We start from the raw sequence: 27,716 nt of genomic DNA, 5'->3' as shown, positions 1-27,716 counted from the left end.
GATTTTCATTAAGAATAATTAACATATGTTTTCTAAAACCTGAGATGGAGAAAAAAAGGTCTGCAGCACTACACAAAGGCTGGAAGAAAAAGGGAAGCCCGTCACCTCCCACCACGAGTCAGTCCAGAGCTGGCCACTCAGCTCCAAGGCTACTCCCCCCGGCAACCTTCACGTAAACTTCTTCAGTGCCCCGAAAGAAAGTCTGGGGACAACCCCACATGCCTTAAATTGGGCGTACAGCGACACATGCAGCGCCTGGCGCCTGAGTCGCCACGGTATCATTCGAGGAGTTGAACGACCCTGGACGCGATCCTTTTCAGGGAGCAGCGCGCGGCGTTCGTTGGGGGCGCACCGCAACAGCGCTAGCGCTAAATGCTCCCCGCGGGTTGCTGCGCTCGCTCCGGAGGATGGAGAAGAAAAACTTGGGCATCTTATCGTTAGATGGCGCGCGGTGCGTTGCGAGCACCGCCACCAAAGCAAGCATATCGGCAGTATATCCAGTATATGGTTGTTCACTCCCGCCTGCTCCTGCCTAGTTCTCTGTACTCCTGCCTGCCTCTTCGTGCTGCATTTTCCAAAAAAGAGGAGAGAGAACACCACGTCAAATTATGACCAGAATACGCAAAGCACAAGTCGAAAACTGTCACAAGATTGCCGAGATCATGGTAAGGCTAGTTTGAAAATGTCGTTCTGTGACGGGGTTGCCCCGCCGCGGTGGCTCAGTGGTTAGGGCGCTCGACTACTGATCCGGAGTTCCCGCGTTCGAACCCGACCGCGGCGGCTGCGTTTTTATGGAGGAAAAACGCTAAGGCGCCCGTGTGCTGTGCGATGTCAGTGCACGTTAAAGATACCCAGGAGGTCGAAATTATTCCGGAGCCCTCCACTACGGCACCTATTTCTTCTTTCACTACTCCCCCTTTATCCCTTCCCTTACGGCGCGGTTCAGGTGTCCAACGATATATGAGACAGATACTGCGCCATTTCCTTTCCCCAAAAACCAATTATTATTATTATGTTCTGTGGCGGAAGTGCTCTGCGACCTGTTCGACCACAAGCACGCAGCAAGTAATGGCGCGAAATTTAAAATTAGCACACGGTTTACAGAAAACAAGTTTGGTTGCTGGCAATAAGAACGCAGTCCCTGCTTGGTGCCTATTATTAGACGGATGCCTCCTGCGCACGCGCAGTGACATGGGCGGGGCCAGGCGCAGTCACTGCTCGTGCGCAGCCGGTAAACCGGTATACGTCTCCGCTAATACGTCTCCGGTATGTTGGAAATGTCTATTATCCAATCAGTTTCTGTGCCACAGATCTCTTGAGTCGGTAAGATGTGTTCTACCTTTGTGAGCCTTTGGTTTCTAGCCTGTCTTAAATATTGTCTCCGTTCGAGGTCGCTGCGTGCCGTTCTCCGAAACTAAAACTGACGGGCACCGACGCGCTCAGCTTGCTAGCTCGGTATCCAGCCGAGTTCCTAGACATGCTTATTTAGGATCTGTAGTTCGTAGCAGGGGTGAATTTATGAAAATTAAAACTCGTTTGGGGGTAAAGGAAAGGCGCAGTAATTGTCTGGGTTCTCGGCAGACACCTCAACCGCGCCTTGAGAGCAGGGATGGATGAGGAGGAGAGTCAATGAAGAAAGGGAGAAAGAGGCACCTTTTTGGCGGGCTCCGAAATAATTTCGCCCAACTGGGGACGTTTAATAGGCACTGACATCTCATGGCACACGGGCACCTTTTGCTTTTCGCCTCCATAGAAACGCGTCCGCCGCGGCCGGCATCAAGGACCTCCTGCTCAGTAGCCGAGCATTCTAACCACTGAGGCACCGCGGTGGGTGGGACTTATGGCCAACTCTTGATAGCTGATGTGGAGGCATCTCATCAAGTGAAACGCGATGGGTGCCGTGATTGTTGACTGTTGACCAATGACTGTCCGGGCTGTGTTCTGAGATGCTTGATCCTCTGCGTCGAATAGTGACCGTGTACGAAAGAGCGGTTCACCATGCATCGCCGAGTCGAAGCAACACTCGAAGCCGTGGACGCGGTCTGCGGGAACTCTTCCAGGAAAGCAAAATGAATGCCGTTTTGCAGGTAAGGAATGCGATTATTAAGAAAGAAACTGCGCGAAACAAACATAGATGAGCAGGGTTCAGGACAGGCGCAGTTCGTTTCGTAATTATGTGCGACTAACTCTCCCGACAGCGTGCGCTCCTGGAGGAAGATAATATCTATTTTCTGGGGCTAAATAGGAAAAGGAAACTGGGCGGGTCAAGTGTGTATATAGCCCTCAGGTGAGAATATGCCGAGAGCTAACTTCCGGTTCCGCACCAGATTTCTCACATCACTCTCGAATGCCGGTTGATGATTCCCGCTCATGCATCTGCCAGTATACTGTTGTTCTTGTAGTTCTCTTGATGTGCCAGCTTCTTTAGACCTCTAATTTTTTTCCCGCATCACTCGCTCGTGCTCTTATATATATTTTCCCGTAAAGTAACTGACCTAAAATATCATCAAAACTTCGATGCTTTTCTTCCTATTGCAGAGAGATCGTTCGGACATTGCATTCACGGACGTAGACGTCATTGCTTCACGTAAGCGTTATTTTTTTTAAGCCACTGTATAACGTCCGCATAGTGTAAGGCGATGCTAAGAGATTGCAATTATTGCCTTGATTGTTTGCGTTGGATCGAAACGTCGGGTCAGGAACAATGCATTGTTGCTTTACAAATCTGCTTTCTGGACAAAAAATAAAGAAATGTGAAATGGCGCGAAGTTGAGTTTTTTCTCTTTTGCAGAACATTTATCACACTATTTTATTTCAGGCGCGGTCATTGATATTTCTAGAGAAAATACACCATGAGCATGAGAATTACTCGAACCGTGCGCGCTGAAAACAAAAAGAAAGAAAGCAAAAGCCGCGTTCTCATTTTCTCTTGTTTTTTAATGGAAGAGGGAGGGTGGGGGGGTAGAGTCAAAGCGCGGAACATGACCGCTTGTAAGAGAGTGTCGCTGCCGTGAGCGCCCGTTGGGCAATGTACCTTCCGGAGCTTCAAGGTCGATGTTTAGAGTGAAGTTTATTCTCGTCCTCTCTCTCTAGATTGGATTATGCATATTTATTACCTCTCTCCCTAGTTTCTAGGTCATGCACTCAAATCTCGTATTACATCAGCCATTCGTAAAAAAAAAAATCGCATGCAGTCGAGAGTTTGTAGTCTAAATGCATAAAACTTTTGAATTGCAGGAATACAATTGTTACAAAAATGCAAATTTATTTTCAAAATTCATAAAGATCTCTTCATTTGCTGGATTGCAGGTCTCGAGAAGAACGGCTTCGGTGAAGATCCGCTCTTAACCTCTTTCCTCGCTGAGGACGATGATGCTGCCGGTAATAGAAAGACCGCCAATGAGATGCACTATACCGAAATCGCTCTTTCGGTGTTAAACACGAACTGTGGCTACCGCAGGTGATTCCAGAATAATAGGCTATGCCATGGTGTCGAGGGTATACTCGACTTGGGAAGGCAAGAGCCTGCAGCTTGGCGATCTTTACATCGTCCCGGGCCGGAGAAGACAAGGTGTTGGAACCGAGCTACTCAGGACTGTCATGGAGGTGAATACGGGGCTTCCTGAGCACAGGCGTTAAAAGGGTGTGAGGTGTTTCTTACAACAGACTTTTACACTTTACACGTTTTACATTTCTTGTTGCTTAAAAGGGGGAGCAGTGTGTCAACAGCTACGCTTACATGAATGCGACAACTGGCGCGTCGCATCACACAGTGCATCATCAGCCGCGTTTAAATGAAATTGACAGAATGCGACAGTAGAGGATCGCATCCTAGCGCATCATGGGTATACCTGGGGGTGTGTGAATAGTACTTTTTCCTAATGAAGTCGAATACAAAGACTATAGTTTTGCTACCGAATCGAATACGAATAGCTTAGCTAAAAAACCCAATCGAATACGAATCGAATATACAGTGAGAGAACCTAATCGAATACGAATGCAATATTTTTACGAATATTCGCTGCTTGTGCAAATGTTCGATGAGCAATCGTGAGAAACAGCGAAGCGCGCTGCTCACGCAGTCACTGAAGCTGCGTATCTGTTTAAAGACGCAGCACTGATCTCCATTTGGCGGGTCGCAACACAAAGTCAGTGTATTAACTCTATCATTGTGATGCAATGCGCATAGGAAAAGTACATTTTGCTGTTGATAACAGAAGATAATTAATTAGCGCCACATCTCAGTGCATGTGACGGGTGAGAGCTAGGCATGGCCTCCGAGGTCAGGCTTAAAGTCCGAGCTTGCTGAACCTGCCTGGGCCCTAATGGTCCGCACCGCGGCGCTGAAACCTCCATCCCGGGCACACGTACCGATCGCGGCAACATGATACGCATCGTGTATGGTCCCTGTTTTTGAAATAGTCGTCGAGAAAGGTACGGCGGGCCTTATTCTAATACTTCGCGGCAATTCGAAAACTTGAGGACGTATGCGATCGGTTTCGAATAATTTTGAACATATACTATTTGATTCGTTGGAGTAATCGAATTGGAGGATATTTCATTCGGTGTGCGAAAATTGGTTACGATTGCAATTTTTTCACTGCGTCCGCCTGGCCGCATAACCCATTTGCAATAATATTTGTGTTCTGCTCTTAGTACCTTTTTTTTTTTAATCCGTAAAGCCTAATTTTTAACACCCTGTATAATAGAACCGATTTCCGACCACGTTAAACCCTCGGCTCGTAGCATTTTTTCTTTCTATTTGCGCGTAAGAAGCACTACAAGTTTCCGTCGTGTCATAATCCCGTGCAGGCATGTCAGGAACAGGGCTGCCCGCGCATCGAGTGCTGCCCGCAGCTGGCGAACCACTGCGCTCATCTCCTTCCTGACGAAGCACGGCGCATGCAACATCGCGGTACAGGATGAATGCTCCTACTACTAGCTCTCCCATCGACGACATGCTAAGACTGGCCGGCCAGGCGTAGACGAAGCGCGCGGGCAAGGCCCACCGCGTTTCTCTGACATTGGCTATACTTGGCAGTATTGGTTCATTAGGAATAAACTTTCGATTTGTGGAGAATGCCCGAAACTTCTTTTTTTGTTTTAGTACGATAGCTTTTTTTTTAATGGCACATACCCCGGTTTTCGCACTGCGCAGCACCACGAAGGAGTGCGAGACGCAAGATTGAAAAATAATAATAATTGGTTTTTGGGAAAAAGGAAATGGCGCAGTATCTGTCTCATATATTGTTGGACACCTGAACCGCGCCGTAAGGGAAGGGATAAGAGAGGGAGTGAAAGAAGAAAGGAAGGAAGAGGTGCCGTAGTGGAGGGCTCCGGAATAATTTCGACAACCCGGGTATATTTAGCGTGCACTGACATCCCACAGCACACGGGCGCCTTAGCGTTTTGCCTGCATAAAAACGCAGCCGCCGCGGTCGGGTTCGAACCCGGGAACTCCGGATCAGTAGCCGAGCGCCCTAACCACTGAGCCACCGCGGTGGGTCGATTAATAATAATTGGTTTTTGGGGAAAGGAAATGGCGCAGTATCTGTCTCATATCGTTGGACACCTGAACCGCGCCGTAAGGGAAGGGACAAGGGAGAGAGTGAAAGAAGAAGGGAAGAAGGAGGTGCCGTAGTGGAGGGCTCCGGAATAATTTTGACCACTTGGGGATCTTTAACGTGCACTGACATCGCACAGCACACGGGCGCCTTAGCGTTTTTCCTCCGTAAAAACGCAGCCACCGCGGTCGGGTTCGAACCCGGGAACTCCGGATCAGTATAGTCGAGCGCCCTAACCACTGAGCCACCGCGGCGGGTGCGAGTCGATTGAAAAAGAAAAATTGGTTTTGAGGCGGTAAGACGCTGTAGCTGTCTCACTTCTCGCTGTACACCTCAACTGCGCGTAAAAAAATGGCGATGAAGGGGGAGTTAAAGAAGGAAGGGAGGTTAACCGGAAGAGAGAAATAAATAAAAAACCGGAGATGGTTTAGCTTGGCTAAGCGCGGAATATAGTACGGTAGCACTAGCTACGGTGGGCACTTAAGGTCCTTACGTGCTACTGAAATGCCTTTACCATAAAGACCTTCGGCATAAAGGCCTTCTACCTAAAGCCTTTTACTTGGAAGGCATTTACTATGAAGGGCTTCACCATAAAGGCATTTCCAATAAGGAGCTTACCCTGAAAGCATTTACTACAAAGGCCTTTCACCTAAACGCATTTACCCTGAAGGCATTTACTACAAACGCCTTTACCCTGAAGGCTTTTATCTTGAAGGCCTTCACCCACGTGAACACCTTGGTGAAGGCCTTGGTGATTACGTGAAGTAATCTGCGATTCGCTGATGACATTACCTTGCTAAATCACTCAGGAGATGAATTGCAAAGCATGATCAATGATGGGCAGGCAGAGCAGAGCGGTTTTCTGCATTAACCTGCAGAAAACCGAAGCAATGTCCAACAGTCTGCGTCTTATGTTATTTACCACGAAGAAAGCTTTTTTGTTTTGCCCGCTGTGACGTCAATGAATGACCCTCTTGTAGGTATAGTGCCGAGTGCTTTGTTAAGCGGTGAAAATTTTAAAAATGCTGACTCAATAAATGAACACGGGAGAGCCATAACTGTCGTTTCTTCGATTCGCTGCTGGGCGAAAAATCTTGCCCTGTCTTTTGGTTGCACTTTCACATTGCTATCTCCGGGCTCTAGTGTGGAAAATAACCAATACTGGTTCTGAAAACAGAAAAGAAAGAATTTGCGACTTTCGTTTCTTCTGCTATGCATAGGTAGTTACATAAAATAGCGCTTCGCGACAACGAAATCGCTACTTTGCCTCAGTCAAGTTCTGGAGCTTGGCTTCCAAAGGTTACGTTATCACGTGGTAACCGCAACTTGGTGAGTGGAGGTCCAATGTTTGTGGGAATCTCGCATGATGGATTAAGTTTGTAATAATTAAGGGAGTAATTACTTATGAACATACACAGAAGCGCGCCCATAAGGCTACGAAGGAAAGCTATAAAGCTTTCACGGAAACTTCGTAGTTGATGAAAAATTCGAAAGCCATACAGGTTTCACGTAAAGAAAAAAAAAAACGACGAATCAACTACGAAGTTGTTCGTAGCTGTATGGCTGCGTTTCGGTGGATTCTAATGAATAATTACTCCCTTATTACTAACCGTACCTTACCGAATAAGTTCATATCGGGATGAAATATTGTTTTCGACCTCATTTGGACAGCCTGCTGCACACTCGTAGAATATTTATATGAAACAGCTGTATGCTCTCTGACGGATAAGTTCTCGAGGTTTGCGATTTGACGCAAAATTCCTGCGCTGCGAAATCAGACAAAGCAGTCTAGCTGCTGCTCTTCACCTAGACATCTTTGTTGGTCCAGAAAGAAAGCCTGTGGACCACCCACAAGCCTAAAATGGGGGCGTAAAGCGGCAGGGCCTACTTCGGCTAGTTTTACGCCGGTGGTGGGGGTGGTGAAAACTTTAATTGACACAGGGTAGTTTGGGACACGCAGGTCCTTGGGCCCCCGCACGGCCCCGCTGCACTGAAACGTTCATGTCCCGGAGGCTCATGACGCTGGCAGCCCGGCCTGCGGCGATAGCTTGCTTGGCCGGGTCCTCGGAGCGCCGCGCTATCATTCGGGGCGTCCGGATTAGAATGACCCTGGAGGAGATTCCCCTTGTGCGGCGACAGGAAGCGCGCCGCGGCGCGCGTGGTAGCGCGTCGGCTGCGCAGGCAGCCGCCCACTGGACAAGACAGAAGCCTTGTCATCCCATCGGTAGATGGCGCGCGGTGCGTTGCGGATGCCGCCACAAAAGTAGTAGCTCTTCCTTCCTCGTTCGCCCCTGCGCTGCGTATCAAGTGTACGAAGGGTGTTGCGCCGGTTACTGCCCATCTTTCTGTGCCGCCTTTTCCGAAAGCAGCGGAGGGAACTGCACGTCCCATGATGGCCAGAATACGCAAAGCGCAAGTCGAGGACTGCCGGAAGATTGCCGAGATCATGGTAATGTAGTGATTAGAAGTGTCGTTCTGTGGCGGGAAAGCAGTCTTGAAAAAAGCCCGCTGCGGCCTTCATGCACGATACAAGAACAGCCACGCAAGCGTGTCCGATAGAAAGGGCGCGAAATTTAAAAACAGCGCTTAGATGGCAGAAATCAAGTTTGGTTGCTGACTGACACGTTGGCCTTGCATGGTGCCTCATATGATCCAGTTTCTATACCGCAAATCTCTTTAGACGGTCAAATGTGTTCTCATATTTTTGTGAGCCCGTGGTTTCTGGCCTATCTTAAAACGTGTCTGCATGCGGGCTGCGTGTCATTCGCCGACACCGAAAACAATGGGCTGTCTAGCCGCAGCTGTAGTGCAAGGGAGTACTGAGTTAACGCAGCTTGGGAGAAAATACCGAGTTCTGTCAGAAAAATGTTTTCTTTGGCCTCTCTGTGCGGTCGAATCATGCGAGAAATCGCGGGAACTGGAGTCGTATTAATTTACGAATCTGCTGTACCTGAATTAGGTCGAAGGGAATGATGAACAGAAGCATATTTTTTATCGCCGTTTTTTAAACCTGGGCGGAATAATATTTTGATTACGCGACACGCCTTGTTTGCAAAATCCGGGCTTTCGGAGGCATCGGACGCGCATTCGCGGTGCAAGAAAACATCGCGCTATTTTGGCTTATAAAGGCTCTGAAACACCTTCCGAGAAGAGCACGTCAACTCGCTCAATCACTGCATTGTGTTGTCATGAACACCTAAGCCAAATAATACACTTCTACACGCAGCTGAGAACCCACAATCACGCGCGAAAGTTGGCGAACCCGTTCAGGCGACATTTGTCATGCTCGCACCACCCCCCGTCGCTCGCACCTGCGTACACAAATTCAGAGATGGCTGTTGGTTAGATTCTTTCAGACGTCACGCGGCTACAATGGCTGCGCCCAGTAAGCCGCTAGCTCCGGCGGGTCAGGAAGCTCCGCCGCTGGAAATGGGGCCGGCGGAGGAGCGCCGACCCTCCAGCGAGCAAAAACTGACGAGAGGAGAGGGAAAGGCGCGAACACGCTGAAATTCAAATTGACTACAGATAACTAATAACTGAAAAAGAGGAGCACTCGCCAAAAAAGAAAAAAGGGGAAAACAAGGACGTTTCGGGGCCCGTACGGCTCCCTTGTTCACAATGGCAGCGGATGGGCGAAGGTGGTGACTTATGTACGGTGCAGGTGGCGTAATGAGCATGCGTAAATCTCAGGAAGATTACCCTTCGTTCGGTTTAAAACATGTGGTGTCGTTTGGATGTGAAGTGATTCTAGAAGTAGTCGGGGCGATAAATGCTTCTCCGTCGCGATGACTGAGGCGTTGTTCCAATCGATGGCATGTGATGCAGCTTGATAGTGCTCAGCCAAGGCATTTTCTTTCGTGCGGCCTTTGGCGACGTCATTGATGGTGTTTTAAGCGCCTGATAAAATTGCCTGATTCGCCGATGTAGGCAGGTTTGCAGTCCTTGCAGGGAATCTTGTACACCACTCCGGGGAATCTGTTTCTTTCAACCCAGTGTTTAACTCTGACAAGTTTTTGCTTCAGCTTACTTGGTGGCACGTGGGCGATATGGACATTATAGTCCCTGAAGACCCTGGCTAAGGCCTCGCTCACTCCTGGAGCGTAGGGGATGCTTGCCCGCTTGCGTCTTTCTTCGGTGGCCGTTGTTTCCACGTTTCGACTTGAACAGCGGCGTTCTGCAGTCATTATCATATTTTCCGGGTACCCGTTGTTGGCAAGATCTTTCCTCACAATTTTTAGTTCGGATCTGAGTGTCCTCGGGCTTGAACAAAGGCGGAAAGCGCGGCCGAAAAGTGCGGATGCAACGGAGCGTTTGTGCGCGACAGGGTGCGCCGAATGAAAACTCAGGTACTGACCAGTGTGGGTGGGCTTGCGGTACACGCAGGTTGCGAGCCCCATTGCTTGTTCTTTGCACAAGCACATCCAAGAAGGGAATGGCGCCATTCTAGTCTTCTTCTTTGGTGAATTGAATTGTCGGTTGAAAGGAGTTCAGGTGCTCAAGGAAACGGCTTGCATCCTGTCGGCGAATCACACAGAAACAGTCATCGACGTACCGGAGAAACAGTTTAGGGGCTGGATGAAATGAACCAATTGCCTCTGCTTCAATGCGTTCTAGGGCAATGTTTGCGCACACGACGGAGACGGAAGCACCCATGGCTGTACCAAACAGTTGTTTGTAGTGCTGCTTCCTGAAGACAAAATGCGTGTTGCGCAAGCAGAATTCGAGCAGACGACAAAGGTCGACAACCTCAAAAGGCGTACGTGAAGGGAGCGAGTGTCGTTTTCTAAAAGGCGTTTGCAGGATGAAACTGCGAAGTATACCGGGACTGACGTAAACATTGACTTCACGTCGAAAGAGACTAGGACATCCTCGTCGCCTATAGTGACATCCTTAAGATTGTTGACGAAGTGGGAGGAGTCCTTTACATACGTCGCTGTTCTTCCCACCAGAGGGCGAAGCACTTGATGCAAGTATCCGGAGAGCGCGTGCAAAGGAGAGCGCGTAAAGTCTACGATAGGGCGTAGTGGTACGTCCGATTTGTGCACCTTAGGAAGGCCGTATATAACAGGTGCCGAACCGTTGTGCCACAGCAGCCGAAAATAGAGGTGCCTGTTCTCTGGTGGGATGAACTTGAAGACGTCGGAAAGTAGACTTTGAAGTTCTGTCTCTACCTTCTTTGCGGGGTCACGTCTCACTTTTTCGTACGTCGCCTCGTCCTGGAGAAGCGTTTGGATGTAGTCCGATTGGTCGAGGACGACGGTTGAATTCCTCTTGTCAGCAGGCAGGACGACAATGTCTTCGTTCTCTTGGAGCCTTTTCAAGGCATGCATTTCAGGGGCAGTCAACGTTTCTGTTTTCTCCCCGCAACGCTTCGAAAGGACCCCGATGGCATGGCAACGAGCTTCTTCCCGCTTACCGGGGTCAGCCTTGCGGACAGATAACTCAGCTTCTACAAAGCGCATTAAAAAAAAAATTCTTGCTAGGCAGTATTCCTGAAGCGGTGAGGTTTAACATCCCAGGCAAACTACAACTTTATTAAGAGCCCCTTTCAGAGCCCCTTTAAGGTCCTTGATAGGCTTATTCGTAGCAGGGGCGTATTTATGTGCAACTCTTGAAAAGAGGCTGTTGAGCAGGTGTGTAGTTTTCCCAGCTGTGCAAGTAACTTATTTATGAGATAGAGCAAACTGCGGCGCGCGCGCCGAAGTGCCGCTCGCGAGTCTCTCCCATCTGTAGTTCTCTGATGTCTTATTTTTCTTAGGACCACTAATTTTCCCTACACCACACATTCGTGCTTTTACATCTTCCCGTCAACTAATTAAGCTAGATTATAATTAAAAATCTGATTCTTCTCTTTCTATTGCAGAGAGATCGTTCGGACATTGTTTTTACGGACGTAGACGCCATTACTTCACGTAAGCCTTTTCTTTCTTTAAAGAACCTGCATACGGTGCGCTTAGCATAAGGCGATAGGCTAATAGACTGCAATTATTTCTTTGATTTCTGAGTTTGGTCGACACCTGGGACTAGCAAAAATTCACTGTTTTGCTTCCCATTACGGAGAATGTGCTCCGCAATCACATTCGATCCTGCAGCCATGAGCTACTTGCTTCACTAGTCTGTTTGCTGAAAAAAAAAAAACGAAAAATGCGAAATGGCTCGAAGTTGGCGAGTTGGTATTTCTATAGAGAAAATACTTCCTAAGCATGAAAATTACAATGATCCAGCGCGCGCTGAGCAAAAAAGAAAAAAAAAGGCACAGGTGCGTTTGTTTATTTAGTTTTTTTTTTAGGGGGAGGGGTTAAAACACATAACATGATCGCTTGAAATAGTGTTGCTGTTTGTGCCCGGGAATACCTTTGTACACTGTAATCGATACCTACTTGATCGAAGTACAAGTGCACCCGCTCGGCAATGCAACTTCCACAGTGTATTTTACAGATTTACTCCAGCTCTTCTATAGTTTCTAAACCATAGGGTTACTCGTGAAATTCTCATCGCCAAGTTAACGTGTCGCTTCAAAGGAGTAGTTGTCCGTGGCATTGCCCACTAACTATGTCTGTAATGGTTGGTTCACCCCACGAGTTTGTCTCAGCAATCTAAAATAGCCTCAGCGATGAGCCATCCCCAATTTTTTTTTGTCTCGAGAGAAATATTTCACCCAAAATGCTAATGTTATTGCACGGAAAACGTTTTTCAGTTCATAGAATACACGAACTTGTTACCGCAGCCGGTCGTAAATTAATTTTTCGCAAGCAAACGAGCTTCTTTTTTTAGAACAAATAGAAACTACGAAATTGAAAAAAAAAATCCACTTTTTTGTGAGATAGCGATTTTCTTTTTAATTCACAAAGCGCTTTCCGTTTTCTGGATTGCAGGTCTCCAGAAGAACGGCTTCGGTGAAGATCCCGTGTTCATCTCTTTCCTCGCTGAGGACGATGACGCCGCAGGTAAAAGAGAACTCCGAAGAGGAAATCGCTGCATTGGCGCGAAATTCGAACTGTGGCTAACGCAGGTGCTTCCAGAATAATTGGCTACGCAATGCTGTCAAGGATCTACTCAACTTGGCAAGGCAAGAGCCTGCGGCTTGGCGATCTCTACATCGTTGCGGACCGGAGAAGACAGGGCGTTGGAACCGATCTGCTCAGGACTGTCATGAAGGTGAATACGTGGCTTCAGCTGCGGTCATCCGCACAAACCAGCATGGCGGTGTCGTGGCGCACACGCTAACTTGAACCCGGGCTCCATTGGGTAGCGTGGCTTGAGCCTTCGGGCTGAAGAAAGATGGAACTTTGGGAAAACGAAAACAAGCGGGTTTAGTGGCACTTTGACGAAACTTATTTACACATGAAGAAAAAGCAAACAGTCAAAAATTAAGAGTTGATGCGTCGAGCGACTGTATGAGCCTTGTCGCCAGGGCCCAGAGCGTCCTTTCTCAGTCAGCATCCCCCAAGGTTCCGCCCCTTCATCAGGCGGTGGCCACTCCAGCACGAGGGACATTTCTCCAAGATGGGAACCTATCATAGTCGCACAGTGCTGTAGCACTCGTTGCAGAGTCGACCCGTGGGAATGGGCGAGGAGAAATCGCAAGTCCGCTGCTATTTCCTGCTGAGGTGCAACAGTATTGCAAGTGGTTCCGTGTCCACCGAGAGAACCTGCGGTCCTTGCGGCGCCGCGGGTCTCAACTGCGGCGAGCTCTCTCCGGTCGGGTCGGCTCCTGACGGATACGGCTAATTACTTGACGTGCCGTCCTTTTATTCCCCCGTCGTCTGTCCGTCGTCGGTCGCTGCCCCAGGCGTCCTTCTCCGGGTCAAAGGGAGGGTCATTCCCACCGTGAGAAAATTACGCAGACACTTTCCCAGCGAGGTACCCTTTTTAAGGCGAAAGTCTTTAATGGCTCATGCTACGTCCGTCCGTCCGTCCGTCCGTTCGTGCGCCCATAGCCTCCGAGATCACCCGCAACGCTAGCGCGGGCGAGTGACCGCGGAGGCCATGTTGCACCCACGGCTGGTCTCGAGGAGGCGCGCGCGCTCCCCTCGAGACCGGCCGTGGCAAACGCAAGTACACCTAACCACACATCAGGACACAAGCAGCCACACCGCGCTAAAGGCTTTCGCCTCACCGCGCTTTAGGTCAACAAAGTGTCCCCCCCTGAATTTTTTTGTGGGGTCGTCGGCTGGTGAAACGTCGTGTCGTCAGCTGAGTCATGACAGCGGTCATGCGCACGCCAGTAACTTGGATGGCGCTACTTCTCCAACATGGCAGTGACCATGAGGAAATGGCGTTCAAGCGTTCCACTTAACTTGAGTGAAGGCTTTTAAAAAAAAGTGGTCAATGCGGATGCACGAAACCATCTTCGTATTGTTTCCCGTCGTATGACGCAACATAGTATTTTTAATGTTCTATCTAATTACTTAATTAGGTAGTATTCGTTATTCGAATTGTGTGCTATTCATTTTAGACCCAAGCGCGTTTCAGTAATTTGTAGAGAGGATGGGGGGTTCAGGAACAGCCGATTCAACTTAGTGTAGCAACTTAACTCCTGCATGTTTTTTTTTTCTCCGGGATTTAAAGGAAGCCCGAGTTCCTGGGTTCGAACCCGGCCGCGGCGGCCGTATTTCGATGGAGGCGAAACGCAATGGACCCGCCGCGGTGGCTTAGTGGTTAGAGCGGTTGGCTACTGATCCCGAGTTCCCGGGTTCGAACCCTACCGCGGCGGCCGCGTTTCGATGGAGGCGAAAGGCAAAGGCGCCCGTGTGCAGTGCGATGCCAGTGCACGTCAAAGATCCCCAGGTGGTCGAAATTATTCCGGAGCTCTCCTTTACGGCACGTCTTTCTTCACTCCCACCTCGCTTTTTTCACTCCCACCTTCCTCCCTTCCCTTACGGCGCAGTTCGGGTGTTCAAAGATATATGAGACAATTACTAATAAATAATAATTGGTTTTTTGGGGAAAGGAAATGGCGCAGTATCTGTCTCATATATCTTTGGACACCTGAACCGCGCCGTAAGGGAAGGGATAAAGGAGGGAGTGAAAGAAGAAAGGAAGAATAGGTGCCGTAGTGGAGGGCTCCGGAATAATTTCGACCACCTGGGGATCTTGAACGTGCACTGACATCGCACAGCACACGGGCGCCTTAGCGTTTTTCCTCCATAAAAACGCAGCCGCCGCGGTCGGGTTCGAACCCGGGAACTCCGGATCAGTAGTCGAGCGCCCTAAACCACTGAGCCACCGCGGCGGGGCAGACAATTACTGCGCCGTTTTCTTTCCTCAAAACTAATTATCCATCTTTTTTTTTTCCTGAGCAACTCCACGAATTAACGAAACGCGTGCGGACCTCAAATCAATATTGTAAGTTCTTGTACGATTAATCTTAGTTAATTATCTAATTATGCGGAATGAAAAAAACATTTGAATTGCGCTACACTGCGCCAAACAGTATATGCCGTTGGTTTCACTGATCTGTGGTGTACCACTTTTTTTTTTAAATCAGCGTCCCAAGTATGACGTGAAATGCCCTGCATATAATCGGATAGGTCCTGTGTAGATAACTGGACAGATTTCTGTCCGCAAAAGAAAGTGCACGTGTGTAAAATGAGCCGGTTCCTAAAATGATAATAAAATGGAACCAATTTTGCGCTGTATTAAATCCTAAGGTCGGCGCTAGTGATAATTTGCTTTTGTTTTTCTGTGCGCGCTTAAAGAAAGCACTACAAGTTTTCCGTGGTGTCTTAATCCCGTGCAGGCCTGCCAGGAGCAGGGCTGCGCGCGCATCGACTGCTGCCCGCAGCTGGCGAACACGGCGCTCATCTCCTTCCTGGAGAAGCACGGCGCATGCAACATCGCGGCCCAGGATGGATGGTGCTACTACCAGCTCGCCCACGAGGACATGCTCAAGTTGGCCGGCCAGGCGTAGACGAAACGCTCGGGCTGTCGCAAGGCCCATCGCGTTTACCTTCCAGTATGTTCATTGGCAATAAACTTTTTCTATTTGTGGTCATGGTGTAACACGTTTATCATAATAATAATAATTGGTTTTGGGGGAAAGGAAATGGTGCAGTATCTGTCTCATATATCGTTGGACACCCGAACCGCGCCGTAAGGGAAGGGATAAAGGAGGGAGTGAAAGAATAAAGGAAGAAAGAGATGTCGTAGTGGAGGGCTCCGGAATAATTTCGACCACCTGGGGATCTTTAATGTGCACTGACATCGCACAGCACACGGGCGCCTTAGCGACACGTTTATCAAAAACAGCTTTTATGTTAAGCGTTTAACAGGTCCCGGGCCAAGGTGTCGAGGGCGCGTTGCAGGTTCAAGTCCCGAGAGGCGAGCCAGATGGGCCACGGTGGGGATGGGGGGAAGGGATAGGCGGGGAACTGGAAGGCTGAGTGGCAGTATTTTATATCTACATATGTGTGTGGACAGTTTGAGTACTGAAGTGTATCGGTAAAAATAAAGTTTGGCTGGTGTATGAAGGAGATTAAATTGTATTCGGCGAACAACGTGAGCTTCACGGATCGATAAGGTTGGGTGTGGCGGTGGTAAATCGGCTAAGTCCAATTTTTGCTGCAGTATTCGTGGACAGTGAATGCGCAGGCCCTGACCGCGTGCACCGTCGCTGCGCTCGTCCATGGGATCCCAGGCGCCCGGTGTAGATGCAGACGTTTCTAGCATACCGGGGACGTATACCGGTTTACCGGACCCCTCTTGCGCATGCGCAGTGGCTCCCCCTACCACAACAATGCCACTGCGCATGCGCAAGAGGGGCCCGGTAAACCGGTATACGTCTCCGGTATGCTAGAAACGTCTAGTATCACAGACAAGCTGGCGAGCCAGCTCACTGCCGGGAGTGCCCATGTGACCAGGGATCCACCTAAGGGTTACCGATCGTGGGCACAGTGCCGTGAGTGCGGCATCTAAGGCCGACCGGTATGGACCTCCTGCATGTTTGTAAACAAACGAGGTGGCGCTGCAGTCGCTAGCGAGCTCGTGGTAGGCAAAAGGTCGGGGTGTGGCGTCGCGGATAGGTGTTGAGCGCGGGTTTTCAAGGCTTGTAGGCGCGTTTCCAGTTTCTGCGAATCATAGCAATGGTCGATGCTTCCAACTTGGTAATTCGTTGAAGTACACGAGCTCGCGTTGGCCACGTGCGGCCTATAAAGAGAAATAGTTTGCCACTGTATTGTATATATGATTAGTAGTAAACATGTAGAAAGCGTTCCTGCCGTTTATTTATGCGCTAGGCATTGAATAAAACAAGTTTTGACACTCTGCACTAGCCGGAATGATTTTACTTCGGGACAATAGTGAGGGAAAGTGCTGGCGTTGTTTCGTCGGAGCAGACATGCGCTCATCATCTGTTGGCATACGTGTCGCGCTGTGCGAAAAGTGGGGACAGCGTCGTGTCTCTGATCTCCTGTCTCGCTTAGCGCTGTTTTTAGCCGCATGACCACGCACCAGCCAAGCCGACTTGTCCTCTTGTTAAGCTGGTCGATTTAGTGAAAATTTTTATTTCTAGAATTATTTCTTTCCTAGCCCTGAATTCTAGTTTCGTGACGAAAAATTATAGCAAAATATTGAGTACAAATTTATAAATTACGCTTTATAGAAGTGTGGTCGTCAAAAATTGTGAGGTAATTTCTTTGATTTCAGTGCCGCATTTCTTTGACCAAAGCGAAAGCGATGATGCCATAAACGAGGGAATAAACTTTAAGGTTCGTTTTCTGACATCTCACATTTTCTGCGACTGGATCACTCACCTTCGTAATTCGCATGAAAATCAAATGATTCCATTTGTCGCAAACTATTCCTGAGACGTTGAGGAGCGTAATAAATCTCTCGATTTTTTTCCCTACACGTGCAGTACTGTGTTAGTTATTTTTTGTAAGAAACGTTTTCATGTAACTATGCATGCATAAGTACTGATCATATAGAAAAAGAACTAATCGCGTCATCGTACAGAACAGGGCTTTATGTACATGCTGGCATAAAAAAAACTGCGCACTATCTACTCAGTTATTTGAAACCTTGGGGGACTTGACGACGGTGTTAATTATAATTACCCAGAACTGCACCAGGTATAGCTATAAATAAAAGGAATTACTGAAACTAGCGTAGGAATTTCATATTTGCACCAAGTTTAGTTACATATCGCATGCATGAATAACGAAAACACTTTTCATTGCCGCGTCCCGTCTCAATCTCGCCACATGTCTGTTAGTAGCACACCTGCGGCTGCTTCTTTGCAAAAAACTTCGCGATCATGTACTACCTCATGAAACATGACACATTCATGATGCAATGAAAAAGCATATGGCGTTTAGCACACTTAAGGTACGCTATTCTAAGCACACCAACGCGACCGCGCAAGATTGACACAACTTACCAGACTTCTTTCTACTCGAATGAAATAATTACGTCGTCATATCAAGAAACAGTTTCAAGTAAATATTAAATTTCATAAAACGCGCCATTAAAACATGGTGTGCTATTAACAAAAAAACGCATTCCTTGGGGGCGAGTGAACCTGTCGGCGCCCCGTGCACTCCGGCTCAAGGTGATAAGTACGTGTGCAGCTGCATATGTCTTTTTTTTTTCCTTGAGCAATTATCAGCCTACTATCCTGAAGTTCAGGTGAATGAACGCAGTAACTTGCATGCTATTAAGTGCATTGAGTGGCACTGCCGATCGACTCCCAGACTTCGCGCTTTACTATCGTGGCCCAATGCCTGTTAGCCAGTCTCCGAATGCGGCATTTAGGCGCGAGAAACCTATCGAGGCTAATTTAATATTTTTTATGCTACTACGCGGATCCAGCAGTGACGCAGCTGGTCAATACATGCTGCTTATGCAGTGCACAGGCTTGAAACAGCTGCCGGTAGCTGCGGCAGCTGCGGTAGGCACGGGTAAGCGGATTCTGTTTTGCCTACCATGCGAAAGTCGCTGCTAACATCAGCGCCACCGCACCTTCGTGACGTCGCGGGGTGAAGGAGGTCCAAGGGCTCTTTCGTAAGAAGCACGCAGAGCGGCGTGCAACGTATGCAGGTCCGAGGGTGAGGTGGTGAAGTGTGTGATCGCATCGGCGATCTCGTGTACTTCTTGGAGGATGTCGGAACTTATCACTTTTTTCATTGAGTTCACGAACTGCATTCATTCACACCATTTACACCTTAAGTTATTTGTTGCCCTGCTAGCTGCGGTGGCTCAAATCTTCCGCCGTTCCATGAGACTTTGTTCATGCTCGTGACATGGCGCTTCATTGGCTCTTCCTTTTACAACAAATATGAAGTACTGAGAGGCATTTGAAAAGGAATAATGGTGCTAGGCCTTACTTTCGGGAATACGGTTTTGTGCCTAAGGACAGAAGCTCAGTCGAGGTAAGAAATAATTCAGAGAGCTGTTGGAAGATTAGCAATAGGTGCGCACGGCAAAGCCACAAACGAGGCAGTACAGGGGGATATGGGCTGGGCATCGTTCGAAGCACGGGAAACTCACAGTAAAAAAAACTATATGAAGAACGCCTGAGGAAACTGGGAGATAGCAGGTGAGCAGCTAAGGTATTTAAATACTTATCCAGAAAGAGCGTTGACTCACAATGGTGGAAAAGAACTAGGAAGCTAATTAGTAAGTAAGCAGCACACAAGTACGGAGAAGTATAGAGTTTTAAACGACAGGTAAAAAACGCAAAAGGTAAAAACTGGATTAGTTCAATGGAAAACAAGCACAGTGTAGAACTAGACAGAAATAGGAAAAGGCAGATCAGGAAGGAATCGTTCTATGATAACTCAAGAAGAAGCGCATGGCGGCAACTGCCGCCATCCCGTTTCAAAGGGCACGCTCCTATCTTCAATACATCAATCATTTCTGTTTACAAGCGCCTGCATGCCTTTCGTTTGGAAGCGGCTGAATTTTGATGAAGACGATTGCCAAAGCTCAGCGCGAGAGGCACGGATGAAAGTTGATGAAGACGGCGAGAGGCAGAGAATAAACTTTTATCCAAAGCACAACGCGATAGGCTCGCGGAGACCCTGCGTAGATTCCTTAAGGAACTTGCTGACACCTTCGATTTCCTAACTGTGTGTTTTTCTTTAGGTTACCTGTCCAGCCTCCCTTGAAGGCTGATGACGTAGAAGGCAGAGACGGGTGTAGGAAGCAGTCGTGGTGTCTGGCGGCTGTGGGCAGGGGCTTGGGAGTGTGGAGGTGCGGTGTACGCGGACGACGCCGGTACAACACCACGATTTCGGAAAACATCCATACAGCTGCTGCTGTACGGGTAGTAGCCTGGATAGAATGCGTGGGCCTCTTGGGCAATCTGTTGGAGCACATTCCCACAGCACTTGAATCTATTGCGTTTAACCCGTGTTTCCGAACACTTTTATTACGCTTTCTTGACAAATCTGCAGCAGCGACCGTAGAGGTCTGCCCTTCACAGCTAACTTTGTGCACGCGAATAAATGTGCTTATTCGCAGGCTTGTCCCGTAATCTGAATAAATTTAATGTGTGTTGTCTGTAGTGGTTTTAATTAAAAGCCCCGCTCCAGGTGAAATCACTGAAAAAAGCGATTTTTATTAAGTAAAAAAGCGATTTTTATTAAGTGCACACAGCTGCTCGTTCTTTTCTCTTTTTTTTTTGTGGTGACCACGTAAGAGACCTACCCAGAGATTGCAACCTGCAGCGGAGCTTTCTTTTCGGCCATGGTCGTCTAGACCGCATTTCACGTCCCGGAACAGGAAATAATTGGTAATTCAAAATTTTATCAAACTTGACGCGCCTGCGCTCGAGCAAGATTATTTCAGTTTCAGTTATTCCATGCTTCGGTCCAAGAGTTATTTCATGTTTATTTCAAGCGGGGCGTGTTGGAGCGGCTTCGTCGTTAGAATGCGACGCAATCAGACGAGAACGAAAAAGTGAATGCACACACGAGCGCTGTCGCAGTTGTGAGACAGCGCCAGCTTGTGCATTAACTTTTTCGTCCCCGTCTGTTTTCCGCTGCAGTCTAATATTTGCTAGACAGTTGGTATGCCCCCAACAGCTTTGACAGTTATTGCAGTAGCGCCCTTTTGAATTTCTTTCTTCTTTTTTTTCTTTCTTTCGACGCGGCTCGCTCACCAGTGTGACTACCGCGAGGGGTCGCTTCTCGCGAACACCACTGCGCACAGCAGCGCCGGTTCAGCGATGAAGCACTGATTCGGCCCACAAAATTAAGTCGCGTTAGAAATTCTTTCCTAGGCTGCCGACGAGAAGCGCCCTGCGTCTTCCACATAATGGCCGGCTCTATCGGCGTCCGCATCCGAAAAGCCGTGGAAGCGGACTGCGAGGCCCTCAGGAGACTGTTGGTGAGCATCGCGGCTTGAAACCCTGCAGACTGATGATGGCTGGGCATCATCGTCGGTCTGCTGGAGTCGCCTACGCAATGCCAATCCACTCGTATGAGAGAGCAGTATGCGCGTATTGTGTCATCACTGAGCGAAATGAGGCCTATGTCGCTAAGTCTTCTGAATCACCTCTGCCAATGGGGTGGGCTGTCAAAGGGCTCCCAAGATATTAGAGGCGAGTGGCAACACAGCTGCTGCATGAAATACGTTTCCCAACGCTTGCAACAGCTTTCTGGTGTACAGTCGTGCTCACTACTACTACCAACAAAAGACATACTTACTTCACGAAGAAGCAGTGTGAGCCCGGTAGTGTTGGCAAAGTTACTCATTCAGCTGCCATTTAAAGCAGAGCAATCCATGGTGTTTCAGCATCGCGGCCCGCTCAGCTACTTTAAAGCGCACAAACTGCATATATAGCATACGGTCGCCGCAGGCCTGTTTCAGGTCATGCTGAGCGTGGTTGTACACGCTAACGCCTAGGTGTATGCTTCTTGACCAAACCCATGTAGTTCTCTAATGGGCTCTTGAGTAGTTCTCTAAACATGTTCGAGCCTCGACACAAGCGGCCGTTCTTATTACGGTGAAGCTTGGGTATATAAATCTACATCACAGTGCAGTGAGCGTATGCATACATATGCCGCGTGTAAACTTCTGGGCATTGAGCTGTACAGATTTCGCCAACGTTTTCATGTCGCCATTTTTTTTCAGAGGGGCGCTCAGGAATTCGACTTCAAGGACGACGCAATAGCAATTGAAGGTAGGAGCTGCACATGTGCCTCCTCGGTTTGTTCTTCCATAGTAACCCCTTGCAGAAGAAATAAATTTCTTTAGTGTTATAGCATTTAGGTTGTCGTCTTGCAAAACCAGCCGGTTTCTTCGTAACGAAAATTCCCGGGCTGGCCGAGAGGGCCGTGACGTCATCAGCAGTGCCAAATTTGAAAATCTGAGGACCAGAATGTTCGAGTACCTTCCGCAGGATTATCATATGGTATTATACTAGCCTTCCCAACTCCTCCACCTTAATCCACCCACGAATCCCCGTTAATCCATCTTAAACCACCAACCCTACTAACCCGCCTTAATGCACCCACCAATCCCACTAATTCGTCTTAATCCATTTTCTGGGATGGGCTTCCAAAATTAGGGGGTTCTTCGGAATATTTGGGGGCGTACGTGGTCCAACTTCCAAATGCTATTGCATTCTCTTCTTTAAGAATGTCGTTAAGAAGGCCCCAGGTATTTAACACTCCTAAGATTTCAGATAAATTGTGTACATATGAACACAGCAGAACGCGCACACGCTTCGCCTTTAACCAGTGACCCGCTCTCGCAGATCTCAAGGCAAACGCCTTTGGGGAGTGGCCCCTGGTGCATATCCTGATCGCTGAAGACAGCGGAGGAAGTAAGCACGGGGCTACCATGCATGGATGTGCATTCGCGCTCACACCTGAATGTAACACGTATTGCGCGCTGCAACAGAGAACAAACTGTAAAAGCAAATGTCGGCAGTTTTCGGAAGAACAATTTCGGCTATCACTTGCACGGCACTGATTTCGGAAACTTCTAGCTCCGAGAGCAGCGGAAATCAATGCCTGTTCAATTTAATTGCGCACTATGGTTTAATTGTGCTAAGTATGAAGGCCACAGACGCGGAGGCACCTTACTACACGAGTGGGCATCCGTGCAATGCGCAAAGCGGTCGTCGTACATGTTGAGACAATCAGCACGTAAAAGCAGTTCTTTGTGGTACATTCTTCTAGAGCGGTGGTCAATCAATAAAAGCCCAAACCCCACTGCCCCTGTCATACGCTTGGCACACAACGCGAACGCTGTAACTGTTGGTGCCTTCTATATATCCCCCTCCCCTTCTTAACTGCTCTTTTCTAAGCAACGATCATTAACTCACTTTGCGTATTTATTGCAGTCGTACGACGTTCGCCTTTACATTTGTATCAATGTCAGAAATTAGAACCCTCGATCAAGAGTTAGAACTTGTGGCACATCTCGACCGATAGTTGTCCGAATCTGTGGCACTTCCGAAGACCGAGCTCACAACTTGAACGAGCAAAGAGAGAGACAGTTAACAAAACTCAGCACCAATATAGCGAGTTTTCAGAACTGCCAAGAAACGTGTAAAGTGAGTTTGTGATTATTGAATATGCGAGGTCCCGCTGCTATCGCAGCAGGTATATATACTGTCCTGGATATCAACAAAAACTTGGCACGCAGGCATCGGTGTTCCGTGCCCTCCGCTGTGCGCCAACCTGCTGCCTGCACCACCGCTGGTGGGCTGCGCCGTGTACAGCTTCGTGTTCTCCACCTGGGGCGGCCGCACCATGATGCTGGACGGCGTGCACGTGGCCACCGCGTACCGGGGAAAGGGCGTCGGCTCCGCGCTCCTTAGGGCAATCTTCAAGGTCAGTGTGCCGCTCGACAGATGGGATAGTTGTCCGACCACGCGCAGGTACCCGGCCACGAACAGCACGATGATCATCATCGGTCCATTTACGTCCACTGCTGGACAAAGGGACTCCGCAAATGATCTCCAGTTAACCCTGTCCTGCGTCAGCTGCCGGTAACCCTATATCTCCGCAAACTTTTTAATCTCGTCTGCCCAGCTGACTGTCTGCCTTCTCCATGCTAAGCTTACCGTCTCTTTGAATCAACTCCGTTACCCTGTGGGACCAAGAAAGTGATTTGCTTGAAAGCGATCATAGCTCAAAATCGAGAAATTTCGCGGACGGCTCCGACAACGTACCTGGTACAGGTTCCTCCACCATGAAAGGGGAAAAGTTCGAGCGTTCATTTAATGATTACTTCATAATGACGTGTACACGCCGCGGTGGCTCAGTGGTTAGGACGCTCGGCTACTGATCCGGAGTTCCCGGGTTCGAACACGACCGCGGCGGCTGCGTTTCGATGGAGGCGAAACGCTAAGGCGCCCGTGTGCTGTGCGATGTCAGTGCACGCTAAAGATCCCCAGGTGGTCGAAATTATTCCGGAGCCCTCCACTACGGTACCTCTTCCTTTCTTCTTTCACTCCCTCATATATACCTTCCCTTACGGCGCGGTTCAGGTGTCCGCCGAGATGTGAGACAGATACTGCGCCATTTTATTTCGCCAAAAACCAATTATTTAATAAATTAATTATTTATAATAAATAAATTAATTAATTTTTATAATTACGTGTGACAAGCGCGCTTTTTAACGCCTTCTAACGAGTTCTGTTCGTGGAGTATAATAAAATGAAAACATGAAAATTGGTTTTTGGGGAAAGGAAATGGCGCAGTATCTGTCTCACATCTCGGCGGACACCTGAACCGCGCCGTAAGGGAAGGGATAAAGGAGAGAGTGAAAGAAGAAAGGAAGAGGCGCCGTAGTGGAGGGCTCCTGAATAATTTCGACCACCTGAGGATCGTTAACGTGCACTGACATCGCACAGCACACGGGCGCCTTAACGTTTTGCTTTCATAAAAACGCAGCCGCCGCGGTCGGGTTCGAACCCGGGAACTCCGGATCAGTAGCCGAGCGCCCTAACCACTGAGCCACAGCGGCAGGTTGGAATATAATATCAAAAAATATCCAAAAACCATTTTAAAATCAATTGAGAGATAACAAAAAACATTCGTCATTTTGCGTAAACGCTTTCTTCCCTTTCATATTGGAGGGACCCGTGCGTATACGGACGACAACGGTATACCGAGGGACGGCAGACAAAACAGACACTAAGGAACTAATTTAGCTGTATGAAGTGGGAACATTTGGACGCAGCCAAGAGCCACCTTGACGTGGAGAAAGGTAGGGGGAGCGGCCTGCGGTTCACAACGGACATACTTCCGGTGATAACGACGCTTGATCAGAGCTGCTTATGTTTCAGTATTTTGCGGAACGCCTCAGGAATTCTGCACTGCCACTTATATGACGACCCGCAGGTCACAACCGTGAACTTTTCTTATGCGCATAACTTACTTAACCGCAGCTTTCAAAGTACAAGTTTCCTGTATACGCAATGAAGACGTAATGTATTCCGGAATACGCAATGCATTCCGGCAGATGTGCGCGCGTCTCATGTGCAGCCATTGTGGAACCCCGCCGCGGTGGCTCAGTGGTTAGGGCGCTCGACTACTGATTCGGAGTTCCCGGGTTCGAACCCGACCGCGGCGGCTGCGTTTTTATGGAGGAAAAACGCGAAGGCGCCCGTGTGCTGTGCGATGTCAGTGCACGTTAAAGATCCCCAGGTGGTCGAAATTATCCCGGAGCCCTCCACTACGGCACCTATTCTTCCTTTTTTCTTTCACTCCCTCCTTTATCCCTTCCCTTACGGCGCGGTTCAGGTGTCCAAAGATATATGAGACAGATACTGCGCCATTTCCTTTCCCCAAAAAACCAATTATTATTATTATTATTGTGGACAAACCGTTGGTTCTCATTCGACCGGGTGCCGCATATGAGTTTGAGAAGTGAAACTCATCGCAAAGCACGTTAACTAGAAAGTCAACTATGTTGTTCTAGCACACAGCCGATCGTACGGCTCAGCAGCATACTGAAACTTAAACTGAAAGATGTGTAATCTGCTGCGTAGCAATCCAGCAGGGTCGGAAAAAAAATACTGGAATCTATTGGAATCACAGAATGTCAAACAAGCAAAGATGACCAAAGAAACCAAACATTTCTTATTGCTTCTGTCCCCGCCACCATCACCATCATTTACGTGCACTGTAGGACAAAGGCACCTTCAGTGGTGAACCTCGATTCTTCGCAAAAGCCCTGCTCAAGCTCACTTAGGCCTCTTGGCTTGCTCTAATCCACTCTGTTCTGCTTCTATCTATTAACGTTACTCCAATCAGTTTCCTTTCCGTGGCTTGCAGCTGTAAACGCCCCAAAACTCTTGGCATCTTTACGTAATTGATGATCAAAGACTGACACCCCTAAAGTTGCGCAGAAGTTTTTTTTTTATTCGAGAAGTGTGCCATGAGGCATAAGTTGAAAAAGGAAAGGGGGGAGGGAATGCACGGGATTGAAAGTTAAAAGGAGTGAAGAACCGTTGCGCTGAGGTAGTCGCAGAGGTTGTTAATGAAACGGTTGTCCATTGTCCACTTCACGAAGTCACTTTCGCGGTTCCACCGCAGGCCCACCTCCCTGCGGAGCCGTTTTCTGATAGCAGCCGTCGCTGGGCACGTCCACAACAAGTGCCGCACATCACATATGTCCGGTGCAGCGCCGCAGTGAGGGCACTTGTCAGGTAGTGGCAGATCTTTGGCACGCCACCGATGACGGACAGATGGTGTCAGAGCCGCACCTGCCCGAATCCGGCGCACGGATACCTCCTCCTGCCGAGTAAGACTACGGGGGAGAGGGTGCGAACACGGAGGAATTAGAACACGCGCTCTAATTCCTCCGTGTTCGCACCCTCTCCCCCGTAGTCTTACTCGGCAGGAGGAGGTATCCGAAGCACCGGACGCGATATTCAGAGAAGATTAGATTTTTCACCACGAATTGGTGGCATAGAAGGCAGACTTGGTGATCGCTGGGCATAAGTTCTTCTCCCGCCGTCCCACGCGCAGGAGGCGTCTCAGACCAAGTGCAACGAGCTCGTCTGCAACGTCCTGGCGAAGAACGAGGCCTTCATCAACCTGATGCGCCGGCACGGCGCCATTGACCAAGAGCGCGAGAAAGGCTGGCACCTGTTCGAGATGGACGGACGCGCCATCACACTGCTCACGCAGGAACAGCCGTGGACTCCGCTCAGCGGCACCACCAGCAAGTCCTCACTGAAGTCATCTTGACTGCCGCGCCACCACCGCGGCCTCTTCTGCGACACGCTGCGTCCTGTCCTGGCAGAGGCACTGCTCCCACCGGACAAAGTCGTCGCCGTAGGCGCTCATCTGTTTACGTTTTCGCCTGCGGCACCTGCACGACATGGCGGCCGCGCGCAGCCGTGAGAGCTATAGTGCCCTAGCACTATATAGCTCTGACGTCTTTCCAGGCTCACATGATGCCACTTGTGGGCGCCTCCAACTGACACGTGGGCGCGAAATCAGCGACTGTGTAAGCTTTCGTGACGGTGGAAAACCTATATAGAAGATATTAAAAACAGCCTGCAAAACAGGTGAAACTGCGTTCACTTAATGTTACTCCAATTACAGCGTCAGCCGTGTGCGCCAAGGATTTGTGAAATAATATGACAAGAATAAACGATTCTTTCATATGACTGAGGGGTGGTCATACAACAGATGACAATGAGTCATGTGACCTTGCTATGTGACCACGTCATCTTACGCGAATGGCGACCGCGAGATCTCGGGAGGGGGGAGGGGGGGGGCGGGGTCTGATTATGATAACTCGCTACTCCATAAGGTCCACCGTCTTCTTCATCCAATCTTTCGCAAGCGTAGAAAAGTGCTTCAGATCGTAATTCTTTTGAAACACGTATTGAAGTCCCAGTTTCTTGCGTGCATGCCTATGAAAGAATATTTTAAAGAATGCCCTGGTCAATCTTTTCGCTCGTGGTACCTTGAGTACGCTCAAGGAAATAAACTTACGAGCGGACAATCAGCCCTGTGCATTACGTTCCCATCTCTGGTTTAACGTGGTAAGCTGACAACGAGGCCCATATAAATCGCGTTTGAGGCGACGTATACAACGGAATCCCATCATTATTGCACGACAAGAACTTTGGTTTATCTAATTAAATCACTCTTTTCGATTCGTGACCTTTGCCTACAACATCCTGGAAACCCAATTCTTTTCACAGACGTGCCGGGTTTGAGCTGGGTTCCTGTC

General features: G+C 48.8%; 1 protein-coding gene across 1 annotated transcript; it reads left to right on the top strand.

Annotated features, from left to right (window-relative positions):
- The first annotated feature begins 530 nt into the window (after positions 1-530).
- LOC144125424 (thialysine N-epsilon-acetyltransferase-like) lies at positions 531-27,167 on the top strand. The gene is made up of 8 exons (XM_077658794.1): positions 531-665; positions 2,539-2,587; positions 12,440-12,511; positions 12,577-12,722; positions 21,642-21,690; positions 22,267-22,335; positions 23,163-23,350; positions 26,498-27,167. Exons 1-8 carry the CDS (start codon positions 609-611, stop codon positions 26,717-26,719), a joined length of 852 nt encoding a protein of 283 aa, XP_077514920.1. The 5' UTR covers positions 531-608; the 3' UTR covers positions 26,720-27,167.
- Positions 27,168-27,716: the final 549 nt, after the last annotated feature.

Source organism: Amblyomma americanum, chromosome 3 (genome assembly GCF_052857255.1).
Source record: "Amblyomma americanum isolate KBUSLIRL-KWMA chromosome 3, ASM5285725v1, whole genome shotgun sequence".
In the NCBI taxonomy this organism is placed as follows: domain Eukaryota; kingdom Metazoa; phylum Arthropoda; class Arachnida; order Ixodida; family Ixodidae; genus Amblyomma; species Amblyomma americanum.
The sequence above is the reverse complement of the archived record's forward strand: the minus strand, read 5'-3'. Positions and strand labels throughout refer to the sequence as shown.